The sequence below is a fragment of the Cladophialophora immunda genome, assembly GCF_000835495.1.
Source record: "Cladophialophora immunda strain CBS 83496 unplaced genomic scaffold supercont1.1, whole genome shotgun sequence".
NCBI classification, from domain to species: domain Eukaryota; kingdom Fungi; phylum Ascomycota; class Eurotiomycetes; order Chaetothyriales; family Herpotrichiellaceae; genus Cladophialophora; species Cladophialophora immunda.
This window is the reverse complement of record NW_015622541.1, coordinates 1962125-1975159: the sequence shown is the minus strand read 5'-3', so window position 1 is coordinate 1975159 and position 13035 is coordinate 1962125. Positions and strand designations below refer to the sequence as shown.

Genomic DNA, 13035 nt, shown 5'->3' with positions numbered 1-13035 from the left:
GCCCCATGACTCAACTGCAATAGGCGCGGGATTCGCAGACGTACGTAGAGGGCTGCCAGCTGTGTGCGATCGTTGTCGAAGGTCTTGTAGTAGAACTCGACGAATTGCTCTGCGTGGCATTAGGCACTGCTTGTGTTTCTCAGGGACAGGAAAGGCTCACGCGCGATTTGCTGGAAGTCTGTTCGGGCGTGCACATTTTGTTAGTTCCAGTGCTAAGAGAACACATGCGCCTGGGAAGCTGGGAGTGCCGATGATGGGCGGGTGATTGATTCGACACATACCTCCCATCTTGATGTACCGTCGACGATTTGTCTCCAAAAACAGTGGCTCGAGAAAGGGATCTTTGGGGTATCTCTGCCGCAGTAAACAGAACTTCGCTTGGTCTGGGCAAATGTGGGCGTGGAAAACAACGGTAGTGGATAGTAGTGTATACAAGAGAGCAGATGCGTGCTTGGTGACCCCGCGGGCCTAGTTGAACAGAGGTGGTGAGGGTGGGTGACCGCCGTTGACCATAACCGCCCAGGGTGGAAATTGTGTCACTCAGCGCAACCGGCCCGCACTACTACCACTTCTCACCAGCCTGATCCGCCAAGAAAACTTCGTCCGATTCTTCAATTTCTTTCTCTGCGCTTCGTTCAAGCTCCTCCTCCATCCTTTCTACCTGCTCCAACGATTTCTTCTTCGGGTTGCCATGCTACCAAATAGGTGATTGAACTCAGAGACTCGTTTCTCTGGTCTTTATCCACCTTGTCTCTCTCTCTGGTAAGTCGGTCCTCCTCAAACACCCCAATGTCTGTCCTACCCTCCGTGCTTTTGTGAAGAGCTCCGATGATTTTTTCTTATATGCTCAAACGATAACTGACGAGGCGGATCCGGCCATGTCAAGCCATCCGTCGGTGACTTCAAAAATTATGTCAAGTCTCAACAGTATGAGGAGCCATGAGACAAATGCACGATTCGATCCGTTCTGGTTCATTTTGGAACTCAATTGCACGAATCCCCCGCTGACTTCTCTAGTTGTGCTACAGAACTATACATACCTAACCGAGCCTTGTCCTGAAGTATAAAGAGAGCCGAACTGGACTAGAGGGTTGGGGCATTTTTGACGAATTTAATTTAATTACCAAATCTGCTATACCACCATTTCGAGTTCTAAGTCTCGACAACCTTGTGCGTTGAGCTCATCACCTGGATGGCATCGCTTGTAAACCCATGCTCAAATCCAGGATCCTGCATATTGTTCATCACCATGTCCATAGTTTATTCTCTCCAGGAATACGCAGAGAACAATATTATCCTCTCTTTCCCCCTCTTCCGCTCCCACGTTCACCACGCTCCCCTTCCCTCTTGTGCCATGGGTCGCTAGGCCACACCCACCCTCGGACCGTTCTGGCCTCCCTTTTCTCCCCCATCTGCGGTTCAGGAATCCACTTGTCCTTGCCGTCTTTTCCCAACTCCTCAACATCGCCGTCTTCGTCGACCGTAAGAACACTCCCGCCGTTCCCACCATCCCAGACTCTTTGTCGGGTGAGTGTTCCGGGACCACCCACGTCCATGAAGCTACCCGGCTGGCCGGGCAAAGGCGTCGCTTTGGCGAGCATAAGCAGATAATACAGAGCCAGGGTGACAGTCATGTTCACCTCTCCATCTGCCTCGTTCCCATTGCGAGCAAAGGTTTTGGTCTCCACCGCTTCCGCGACTTCAAGATAGCCGAAGTACGGGTGGCCCCGGTCGTCGCATCCGGCGCGGACACAGACGAGTTCTATCTCTGTGATGATGAAGCCGTAACGACAGCTGTGGTCCCGCATGCACTTCTGCAGATGCGCCAAAGTGCGCAGGTACTCAACCTTGCGGGCAGGGCCTTCACGTCGCATCCCTGTGTTCCAGCGATCGAAAGACCGGACCAAGCCGACGACACGGCCTCGCGGGAGTCCTGAGAGCGTGCGGTCATTGTCGCTCGGGTAGTTGGCAAGAAAGGTGGGAATGTTGGCAGAGTTGGCACTCAGCCCTGAGCTAGTCGGGGCTGGGGCTGGGTACAGAGCGACAGAGTTGTTGCCGAGGGACAGCCGCATAGCAGCATTGATCTTGGGAAAGTAGATCTTGGAAATGAGATTGGCGAGATCGGCTTCGGAACCAGGTGTCACAGTGTTCACGTTAGCGCTAATCAGAGGTAGACAAGCTTTATCGTGCTCGAAGTTGAGTAACGTCAGAAGATCGGGGATAGCCGACATAGTCTCAAGTGAAAACGATTTCCAGGGTCGCACATTGCGTATATCCCACCAAAAGTGGTTGGTTAGACCACGGCCGGTCTGGAAGGTGAGGTGCCGGACTAGGTTGATCGGCTGTGTTGGCTGGGTCAAGTAGCTGAGCATGCTGATTGTGGAAACAGGTGGCAGCATGGGAGGAGGGCTCATAGAGCAGGGTCTTGAAATCGTATCAAGATCAATTGGCATGTCAAATGTGCCCTCCAAATTGATGATTGGTGGCTCGGGCATGGGAGCGTTGGTATATGGCATGAAGTTGGTGGCGAAGAGGTCTGGAGACGGAGTCTGTTGACCATGAGACATGTAGACAGGCATCTGGCGGTAAGTAGGATAGCCAAAACGAGTCAGGACATCGCTGTTGATGCTCGATGCAGAAGTCGAGCGGGAATGGGTCCTAATGGGCACACTGAGCTGGGCCTTGGCCAGCCCAGGAGACGGATTGAGCGAGTTTGATCGCGAGTGAGGCGCATTCGAGATTGGAGAGATCATCGGCGTACACTCAACAGGCTCAGTGGCGCTCCTGTACATGGCAGGTCGAGCATGCTTAGAGCTTTTGATGACTGTCGACGAGCTCCTTCGGTGGATGGAGGGTCGATGAGTGAATGGAGGCTCCAGAGACGAGTCCTGGGTCCTAATCTTGGGAAGCAAAGTCGGGCCATGTTGACGGAGCACTGGCGATCGACTTGGAGTTGTATTACGAGCAGTAATTATCGACTCGGGCGAGGTGTCGACTGCAAAGTAGGACGAGCGAGACACAGTCCGAGTGTGGCCGTGCTGACCAGCAGCTCCAGCAGCCTCTGGAGGCGTAAGTGGTCTATAGTAGTAAGGTGCCAATGACATTCTGGGAGACCCAATCAGTATGCATAGTCACAGTCAGGCAGCACCGTGAAGACGACTCACATATGGTAGCTTTTTGGTAAAGTCCGGGGCAAAAGTAGTGGTCAGCGAGAAGCCAGCTTCTCAGTGTGGAGACAAGAACCCAAAGAACAAAGGAAAGGTACGAGAGGAAAAGCAGATTGGATTACCAATAACAGGCAGACTGAATCTTCAGTCTTGCAACTTGAAAGAATGAAAGGCTCAGAGCTCTTGAGGGGGAGGAAGAACCAGGTATAAATGGGTTGGGTGTATGCGACCTGAAAGCGAGCAGCATGACGCCCGACCAACAATGTCCCGTGGGTCTTTATCCACCTGAAACGTGGAGCAAGAGATTCAAGATAGGATGGAAACAAACACGACTGACACGGTGTTCGAGAATCCGATGCTGGGTAACCAGCGATGGCCAGGATCGCCCTACCGACCGCGGAGCGTGGAGCGTGGTACGCGCCAGAGGCATGGAAACACTTGCGCCATATGCAACTATTTTGGGCGGCGGACGTGTGGCCTGAGGCTGCGGGTTTGCTCTGATGGAGTGTAACAAGGCTCCGGGCGATTCCATCATGTCTTACGAGGCAATCTGTGTCGGCGCTTGCCTGGTTATTTCGAGAGATGAGCACCCTTGCGACTTGGCGGCTGTTCGACGAGGCCAGCAGAAGAGGCGGCACCTGCGGCAATCTGGAGAGACGAGAGATTGCCGGGGAATTTGCAGGGCGTGGCTGAAGCGCGGTGCGAGACCCAGCAAGAATCCCCTGCCCGCCTTTTCCCTCAGACGTAGGGCGCTTGGAGATTCTATAGCCGTCTATGGAATCTCATTGGTGGTGAAGTTGGCGCGCGATGCAAAAAATACCTGCGGGTTGGGTGGAGGAGGGTGGCGCAGTCAGAGCAGTTGGAACAGGCCAAAAAGGGCCAAAGGGCTGAAGTCAGATGGGGCATGTTTGCCGAAGTCACGTTCATGTGCGCGAAGGGAGCGTGACTACGCGTTCACCGCCTCATCAACCACGCGCGAAAATGGCACCAAGTCACCTGCACCAAATGTCACATATCATGCACCTGCTGCAGTAGCTGCAGAGCTCCAGCACGACCAACACGCGAACATTGAACGACTACGGAGTTTGGTGTCTTGCTCTCTTCCCAACCTCCTCGCTTGCACGCAACCCTCCTCGTCCTGCATCTGTTAGTATGAGTCCTACGCTGCTCCGTCTGTCCTCACTGGCATCCAACGGCCTCGGAATCCAGCCTGTGTTTCATCTTGCCAACGGCTGGTGCGAAACAGGTCAAGGTACTGGCCGACTCCAGGCTGAGCTGCAATGCATGCCAGAGTACGGAGTAGCCGCATTGCATAAGACCGACGATGCACAGCGTCTGTTTCAAGACGCTTGAGATCGGCAACAACGCTTCATCATCATTCGCTTTTTGGTTTTCTGCTGGTCGATTACTGCTCAGTTGAGTTCCTGCCTGCCAGGACGTCTGAAGCGAATCCCCCCATATGTACAAGTGTATGCCCGGCCCAACACCACCGGCAGATCTGATCCAATCAACCATGTACTGGAACGCCTGTCTCCTTCTATCGCATGACCAGTCTACTTAGTCCACCAATGCAAGTCCGGCGCCCGAACCTGAAACGCAATGTCTGGTGCAAGAATGACACAAGTTCCTTCGCTGCTGCTGACTGCAATCATGCCTTGACCTCATACTTTCGTCGGAACATCTCGTCGACCTCGGTCAAGTAGTATGTTCCCGGCACAAGATGCGTGACATCACCCAGCGGCTTGAAATCCTTCTTGAGATGGGCCTTCTCTCGGAGCATGCACATCTCGTCATACACCTCAGGTGCAACGACCCGTCGGGCGTCTAATCGCTCCTGAAGGTTGAGCTTCGTGGCCATTTCCGTAGTGTCACCAACGACTTTTAGGCTAAACATCGAGCTCGCGAGACCGCTGCCGTAGCTGAAGACCCCCACTCTTTTTCCATGGAGTGTCTTCGGGGCAATGTTGCTGATCAACCCAACTAGCCCGCCGTACACGCTGCCACAGTACATGTTGCCACACATGGTGGCCACTTGAATGGCGGGCTGCACTCGTTCGGCGAAGCGCTTCTTCGTCAAGGCCATGAACGTCTTCTCAACCGTCTTGTCGGTCAGAGATGCTTGGTAGTCCAAATCTCGCAGCTCGGGCGCAACTTCCTTGAACTGAGGGTGGTTCGGATCTTCGAGAAAATCATTGTACAACAATCGAGCGTACGATTTGGAGACAAGCTTGCAGGTGGGGGCGTGGAAGGCCATGTAATCGAATCGATCCATAGGAGCCCTCTCATCCTGTTCCTTATGCACGCCGTTGCCATTGACGTGCGCATGTCCATTGACACCATTCGCCTCCGACTTGAGTGCTCTCTCCCGGGCATTGTATGCTCGGTAGCAGGCATCCACAGCCTCAGTGTAACACCTCAGAGAAAACTGTCCGTCAACATAAGGATATTCGCTGGTGAGATCGGGCTTGTAAAAATCGTAGGCATGGGTGATGTAGGAGCCTCGGAGACCAGCCTCGAAAGCAATGGGCGCATCGGGACCAATCAACATGGCCACGCAGCCAGCGCCACCAGTAGGGCGAGCATTTCCTTTCTTGTAGAGGGCGATGTCGCCGGCGACCACGATAGCATCTCTTCCATCCCATGCAGATGACTCGATCCAGTTGAGAGAGTTGAAGACTGCGTTTGTGCCGCCACTGCAACATGTCAGAATCCTGGCACTGCAGCGCTACCAAGATCGTCCAGAACTTACTAGCAAGCATTGTAAGAGTCGACGCCCTCGACATTGAAGTTGCCCGACTCTTGGAACAGCTGCATCAACACTGATTTCACACTTTTGCTCTTGTCCAGCATGGTCTCCGTGCCCACTTCCAGCCTTCCAACGTTTTTGAGGTCGATGGAGTACTTTGAGATCAGGCTCGTGAGAGTAGTAAGGGCAATGGAATAAATGTCTGCTCTTGGATTAGACGAGCCTCAGCGGGTTTCTCGAGGTGGTTTGCCACTCACCTTCCCTATCGTCGCAGAAGGACATTCTTGTCTGCCCGAGGCCAATTGTGTACTTGCCAGCAGAGACGCCATCGAATTTCTCCAGATCGGCTTGGTCGACGCACTGGACATGAGTTAGCACCTGCTCGGTTCCAACGCCTGCCGCCTTTCGTTCTCGCATACCTGACTCGGGAAGTAAATTTCAATGGCTTTGATGCCAATGTTGTGAGGTCGTGAAGCCATGATGTCTGTGGCGATATCGTTCAAAATGACAACGTTATCAGGTTGCCTGTTTGAAAATATTCCTGTGAGACAGAGAGAAATCCCCAAGCAGGCGTTTTACCACCAAGCAACACACGAGGCGGTGAGGTGGGGAGACCAAAGGTCTAGGGATATCGACGGTGGGAGATAGTTTTTGTGGGGGTGAGCAGAGAGAGCGGAGCGTATGTGTACCGATTGCGCAGGAAATGCGAGGTGTCTGGTGTTTAGGAGTGCCGGCGAAAGAGTACGTACGGCTTGGAGTAAAGCAGGTAACAAGTGGTAGAGAGATGTGAAAAGTCCTTGCGGTGAGAGTGACAGAGATATCGAGATGCTTTTGTAGCAACCAAGCAACCAGGTCTGTACCTGACGGCAAATGAGGGCAGCAGATGCCCACAAATTTCGACAGGCGAAAACTGCGAGCCCTGTTGGGGGGAGTGCAACAGCAACTAGGGCCCTTTAAGCACGATTAGGTTGCAGTCTAGAGCTTAGCTCGTGCATAAGAGTGCCCCGGGCAGCCAATGGCAGGGGCCAGTCTGCGGGCGGTGTGGCTGCGGCGTTGGGCTTGTGGTGGGATGATTCGGGAACTGGAAAGCAGAATTGATGTTCCTGCATGATGCCACTGCCATGGCCAACCACCCACTGCCACCTTAACGAGTCGAGGGCTCTGCGGGCAATTTTCTGGCGTGTGGGTGGGCAACATATCCAAAGATGGTTCTACACGGAACTGTCAACTCCGGTATTACCCTCCCCCTGAAATCAAAGGGATGCACTTGAATCAAGGCTGTGGGTCGAACCCCTCGTGCTGGATTGTGGCTGTCATGGGTGTGGTGCGCAATGGTGTATTATTGCCCAAGTCACGTCCCCTGGTACAGCGTGCGGGCGATTGTTGGAGCCTCGTTCTCGCAACTCTACCCATTCAACGCGCAGTCCCATCCATCTATACCTCTAGAGATCTATCTGCTGCTACGCGGCATGCTGCTCATTCTCGTCTAATATGTTGAAGGCATAACACTAAGCCGCCCTCCGTCCGTGACCACAACACATCCATTGATATATGCACCCGCTCGCGAGCAGAGCCACAAGATGACTCCTGCCATATCCTGCTCATCGCCGGTCCGAGTTGCAGGGACGATCTCTTTGCTGAAAGTGCCCTCGACATTGTGGATCTCGGTCTTCCCTTGAGCTTGGTACATTCCGTGCGTCATTTCCGAATAGTAGAGTCCCGGGGATATCGTATTCACTCTTATATCATAAGGTATAAGGGCCGTCGCCAGCTGTTTTGAAAGAAACATCACCCCAGACTTGCTGGCACCATAGCTGAGATTACCTAGAGGCTTGCGATTGAAACCTCCGATAGATCCGGTAGTGATGATCTGGGGACGAGGTGTGAAGTTGTCCTTTGTCGGGGCAGGTCTCTTCTTGTTTGCCGCATCCAGAAGTGGGAGGAATGCCGCAATGGTAAAATGGACACCCGTGATGTTGATGGCGTATGTCTGCGTTACTTCCGCGGGCTCGGGCTTCCACATATTCTTGATTAGATCCTCAAGGGGCACAGGATTCTGGTTGGAATCCACCGTCGGCACCGATGGGCCAGATATCCCGCTGTTCGCTACAAGGACATCGACAGAATCGACCTCCGCTTTGACCTTCTCAACACATTGTTGAAGCGAGTCCTTCGAGGTCACGTCTCCCACCAGCGGGATTATGGTGCCTCCGGGGACAGACTCGGCAGTCTCCTTCAGGCTGTTTTCACGCCGACCGATAATGAAGACTTTTGCCGCCCCATTGGCTGCCAGTGCTCTTGCCATCATGCGGCCGAGTCCTGGACAAAGGGTAAACATGCATATTTTGCCATCTGAGTCGGTGCTCTTCCCGAGAGGGAGGAATAGAATTCCGTACCTGAACCACCGCCAGTGATGACCGCTACAAGGCCATTGACATTGAACAGGTTCCCTGCTTCGATCTTGGGAATATCGACGGTAGACATCCTGGTCTGGGCAGTAAGGGCGTTCGTAAAACCAGTTAGAAGCCGCTTCAAGATCGCGAGGAGATGTGAAAACAGAGATGAGATCTTCTGGGAGAAAAACAGAGAAAGCGCGACAATTAGCAATCAAAAGAGTTGTTGATTATGTAGTTGATGCGCGTAGATAGGCGTTGACGTGAGGTCGGACATCCGCCGTACGACGAAATCGTAGTACGGAGTGGTTCGGTTGTTCCTACCGACCAGACGACGAGCCATTGAATCGATCTTTTGTTCACTACTGGTAACAGGCCACCATTTCATTTCATTTCGTCGCGATATTCTTTTGGCCATGTTTCGCTTCTAAGCTCAAGGCCTCCCACCGTGAGCTTACGATGATCGATCATAGGTTGTGTGAGCTTGGGTGAAATGGTATCTAAGGCAATACCAGACGAGCTATCCCACCAGCCTTTAAGCCCTTCGACAACAGCGGCCGGATAATCTGGTCGGTCTATAACGGCTTGCAAGACACAGAACCCTCCAGAACGCGTTGACACTGCATGATTATGACTTTGGTAAACACGACACGCCGCGCCGGCCCCTGCTTTCTAGTGTTTTCCAAGACCGAGCTTGCCCTTGAGTCTGTGGAGTCCCTTCGCGGGCTCGTAGCTCTCGCCACGATCACCACTTGTTTGTGCGTGAGAGCCATCCGGCAATGTGCCGGGGCTCACATCCCGCTCTTCACGGCGTCTAGTTGGCGCACTCAATGGGTTGCTTCGTGCCTCCGCAGGTTTGGTCGAGGCAGTCTTGCGCTCCGTCGAAGCGCTTGAGGCAGGGACATTGGTCGGCTGCGAAGATGTAGTGCTCTCTGCAATTCCAATGGCTCAGCATATAGATACTCGGAAACGAACGCTTGCAACCTTACCTCCTGCATTCCCTTGATCGTATGGCTCTGTCTTTGTGCCTTTCCCCTGCACACCGGACAGAGGTTCTTGGTCTGATCGCATTGCGGCGTTCTCTGCATCGACCATTCAGCAAGAGTCCTGGAGCGTGTGTATTCACTGGCTGCCTACCTGATGCGTTTCCTTGATCGTACGGTTCGTCTAAGGTGCCTTTCCCCTGTACACCTGAGGGCGGCTCCTCGCCTGATTGTGCAGCGCTGGTGCCCATGACACTATCTTTCACGTCAGTAACTGTTTGGTGAATGCTGTTAAGGCCGGACATTGTTGGTGAGGGCAGCAAAGCTGAGACAATTTCAGAGGATAGAGACAGGAGTGTACGAGGGACAAGGTGAAGATAACGCGGGAAAGTCTAGTGAGTATGTGTCTGATGGAGGACCAAGGTGGCCGAGAGACTATTATTCGACAAAAGAAAGTTCCACGGTTGAAGCATCGCAGTCTTATCAGCCCCTCCAGATCTAGCTCGCTTGCTCTCGCCCTTCTTGACATTTGGATCTCGGCGACTTGCAGCAGTCGGCGCCATGTCCTCGAGGCGCAGGGGGAGGTTGCAGTCCTATTTTACGTCATACTGCGGCACGTGGAATTTCGATTTGTTGTACGTCATAGAAACACGGCTTGGGCGTCCTTCACCCTCCATCGGTCAGGACGATCAGACGGTAAACTTGGAAAAGCTGACCTATATTCTGGAAGGATGCTGGCCTTAAAGGAACCTAGTCCATGTGGACGGCGAGTGCTACGGGAGTTGAACCAGTTGGCCCTGTTACCACTAGGTACTCTAGGTAGGGTTAGTGATTGGCCTTCCATACCAACACTGTATGCAGTGTGGTCAAGGCGGAGATGGCAGGGTCAAATACGATCTGCGCCATTGGTTGTGAATCACCAGTGGTTTGATCTTTGCAATGGCCACCCAGGGATATATAGGTATCTCTGACCACCGCCTTCACCTTCTCCATCCGGACTCAATGGGGCTCAAAAGAGGAAAGGAACAAGCAATGTCGCTTGAGATCTTGATTGCGGGGATGCCGCCTGCGCGGGCACAAAGCTAAAAGCGGCGCTGCCCCAGAATCTAGACCCTTCCTCCAACGCCCTCGCACGGTCCACGGCAAACTTTTTCCCAAAACAATAAGTGACGAGGTACTATATGCTCTCTACCTACCTGTCAAGCTTTGCATCCTCAATCTTCCGGCATCTACTACACCTATCACAATGACAATGGACATTCAGGGCCACCTTTGTGTCGACTGTCAGGAGCGGGACGCCAGTCTAGATATCAGAAACCGGCGCCTATGTGCAACATGTTTCATCCGATATGTAACCTCCAAAATCCTCAAGCGGATGGAGTCCTATCGATTCAAAAACCTCGCGGGCGATCAGAAGCGCCGGCTGTTCCTCCCTCTTTCCGGCGGTGTCTCTTCTCTTGTTCTGTTACAAGTGCTTGACGCTCAACTGCAGAAGCAAATGGAGAACCGCAACAGAACTGCGTACGACCTCATCATCGCCCGTGTCGTGCTCCCTCACACCGAATCTCAGACCGAGGTTGGGAGTCAGTATCGGAGAGTGAACACCAGGTTTCCTTTGCACAATTTCCTCCCACTCTTCTGCCTCCATGATGTTTTTCGGCTGGACGAGAAAATTGAGAGGGACCTCATCCACCTCGGGATTAATCGCCAGGAGGGCGAGCCAGACGACGAATTTTTACGCCGTGTGCTCTCATGTACTACATCAGTGACTGCACGAACAGACCTGAAATCCATTCTTCTACAAAGACTGCTAATTTCAATCGCTCAACAACAAGGCTGTGAGGCTGTGCTCTGGGGTCACTCGGATAGTCGTTTGGCAGCCCTTGCCCTCGCCGACGTCGCGAAAGGTAGAGGTGGGTCAGTCCCTTCGACCATCGCTGACGGACCGTCTGTGCACGGTGTCAACTTTAATTATCCCGCCCGTGACCTGTTCAAGGTTGAGCTTCAGACTTACGCTCGAGCTTTGTCGAATCCTCTGGAGGTAGACTTGAGCGATGATATACCCGATCGACAGGCGTCTACGATTCGCAATACTTCGATTGACGACCTCCTCAGCAATTACATCAACGGACAGGGATTGAAATACCCTAGCATAATGGCAAACGTGGTGCGAACGGCGAGTAAACTCCAAGTTAAAGCCGCTGCTGACCAGGAGGCCGACGCTTGCCCAATCTGTGGCATGCCAGCAATAAAAAATCTCGAGAGCTCGCAGGAAAATGCTGTTCTTTGCTATGGATGTGCGAGGGTGAAGCAAGATATTAGAGCTTGAAATCCCTCCAGATCCTGGAGGTTGACAATTGCCATCGATCTTCATACCCTTTTTTTTGCTTCTTTTCTGGATCTTCTGACGAGGAAAAGGAACGCTCGACGCTCGCTATCGCTCTAATTGCAAACTCCAGGGACAATATCATATCAAGGCAGAGCACGACTCTCTCGCAACTCCCCAAGTCAACGGGTTCGTGCAGGCATCGGTGGAGGTATACCTTCTGCTGCTTCGACATCACGTTGCCTCTCTCGGTTGGACCTTCTCGACTCTCGTCGAGAGGTATACCTTGGGGGAGGGCCGTTCTGGGCATTCAGTCTTCCCTCCTCGTTCTGGTAGTCGAACTCATCTGGAAGGCTCGGGTCTGCAACATTGGCCTGCGGAGTCCCCTTAATCCTCTTCTGGCCACGCACACGCAATTCCTTTTCGAGCAGTACCACATTTCGGGTGTTGCACTTGTATGCCGCATCCGCCAGGTCACCGATGAAGGGAACCAGCCCAACTGCAAAGTCAATGAGAACGTTCATCTGCATGCGCATTTTGATGGACGAGGGTAATTCCGGTTCGACGGAGCAGCAGGTGCGGTAGACCATCAGGGCCAGGAAGAGGTCAACGAAATCGCCGATGCTAAGAGAGGTCAGTTTCGAGGAATACATATCCCAAGCAAAGAGCTCTATGCTTACCCAGGAATCAAGCCAATGACCGCTCCCCAGCCAAATCTTGTGCCCAAAAAGCTTCCCAGGCAAAGGTCGACGCGATAGGCTCTTCTTTTCGCTTTGGTGAGGATTTTCTCCTCTTCCGGCGTCAACCCAGGTGGGAGTGCCCTTCTCCTCTTCTTTGTGGTTTTGTAGAGTCCTCCGAGCCTGGTAGCGGGTATCGTCTCGAAGTAGGGATCCTGCATCATGTTAGAAGAGGCCAGGCTGTCGGGTGCATGATCCATACCTCACGGCCGCCTTTGTTGGACGAATTTTCTTTGAAGAGCCTCTTGGCCACCAGCTTTGCTGCGTAAGATGTCATTTTTGCGATGTTTGAGTTGGGTCGTGACGAAAGGAGGGTCGTGGATTCAAGAGAATTGTAGGATGGATGGGGATGGTGGGCTGCAAAAGGGCTTAAAAGCCCTCAAAGACCACCTAAGGATGTTCGGGGCTTTATGTCACTGCAAATTTAGTTCTGCCAAACAAAGCCAAGATGAGTCGCAAGGACAAGGGCTGTCAGAAGCCTGGGTGGCTTGCCGTAACTGATTGGCATTCAGATTCAGTCAAACGGGTTTCTACGCGCTGAATTTCCTTGATACTCTCCCTGCGCCTGGATGCGCGCCAACGTCATTCGATTCGTCATTTGGTGGCGGTGCTGAATCACTAGCCACAGAAAACATGCACCGCCACCGGCCCCTACGAGTAGACCTAGACTCTGTTTCTCTGCA

General features: G+C 53.0%; 6 protein-coding genes across 6 annotated transcripts; 1 reads left to right on the top strand and 5 right to left on the bottom strand.

Moving 5' to 3' along the window:
* Positions 1-1095: 1095 nt before the first annotated feature.
* PV07_00575 (uncharacterized protein) lies at positions 1096-3588 on the bottom strand. Its single transcript, XM_016387039.1, has 2 exons — positions 3165-3588; positions 1096-3105 (listed from the first exon to the last, which is right to left on the bottom strand). Exon 2 carries the CDS (start codon positions 3102-3104, stop codon positions 1293-1295), a length of 1812 nt encoding a protein of 603 aa, XP_016253967.1. The 5' UTR covers position 3105; positions 3165-3588; the 3' UTR covers positions 1096-1292.
* Positions 3589-4240: 652 nt separating this feature from the next.
* PV07_00574 (hydroxymethylglutaryl-CoA synthase) lies at positions 4241-6819 on the bottom strand. Its single transcript, XM_016387038.1, has 4 exons — positions 6333-6819; positions 6171-6273; positions 5917-6115; positions 4241-5860 (listed from the first exon to the last, which is right to left on the bottom strand). Exons 1-4 carry the CDS (start codon positions 6390-6392, stop codon positions 4816-4818), a joined length of 1407 nt encoding a protein of 468 aa, XP_016253966.1. The 5' UTR covers positions 6393-6819; the 3' UTR covers positions 4241-4815.
* A 412-nt stretch (positions 6820-7231) lies between these two features.
* On the bottom strand, positions 7232-8554 carry PV07_00573 (uncharacterized protein). Its single transcript, XM_016387037.1, has 2 exons — positions 8310-8554; positions 7232-8232 (listed from the first exon to the last, which is right to left on the bottom strand). The coding sequence occupies exons 1-2, from the start codon at positions 8395-8397 to the stop codon at positions 7400-7402; spliced, it is 921 nt and encodes a 306-aa protein (XP_016253965.1). The 5' UTR covers positions 8398-8554; the 3' UTR covers positions 7232-7399.
* An 84-nt stretch (positions 8555-8638) lies between these two features.
* On the bottom strand, positions 8639-9743 carry PV07_00572 (uncharacterized protein). Its single transcript, XM_016387036.1, has 3 exons — positions 9444-9743; positions 9296-9388; positions 8639-9238 (listed from the first exon to the last, which is right to left on the bottom strand). The coding sequence occupies exons 1-3, from the start codon at positions 9592-9594 to the stop codon at positions 8979-8981; spliced, it is 504 nt and encodes a 167-aa protein (XP_016253964.1). The 5' UTR covers positions 9595-9743; the 3' UTR covers positions 8639-8978.
* A 706-nt stretch (positions 9744-10449) lies between these two features.
* PV07_00571 (uncharacterized protein) lies at positions 10450-12478 on the top strand. The gene is made up of 2 exons (XM_016387035.1): positions 10450-12248; positions 12308-12478. Exon 1 carries the CDS (start codon positions 10536-10538, stop codon positions 11616-11618), a length of 1083 nt encoding a protein of 360 aa, XP_016253963.1. The 5' UTR covers positions 10450-10535; the 3' UTR covers positions 11619-12248; positions 12308-12478.
* PV07_00570 (uncharacterized protein) lies at positions 11334-12876 on the bottom strand. The gene is made up of 3 exons (XM_016387034.1): positions 12555-12876; positions 12296-12507; positions 11334-12239 (listed from the first exon to the last, which is right to left on the bottom strand). The coding sequence occupies exons 1-3, from the start codon at positions 12627-12629 to the stop codon at positions 11798-11800; spliced, it is 729 nt and encodes a 242-aa protein (XP_016253962.1). The 5' UTR covers positions 12630-12876; the 3' UTR covers positions 11334-11797.
* Positions 12877-13035: the final 159 nt, after the last annotated feature.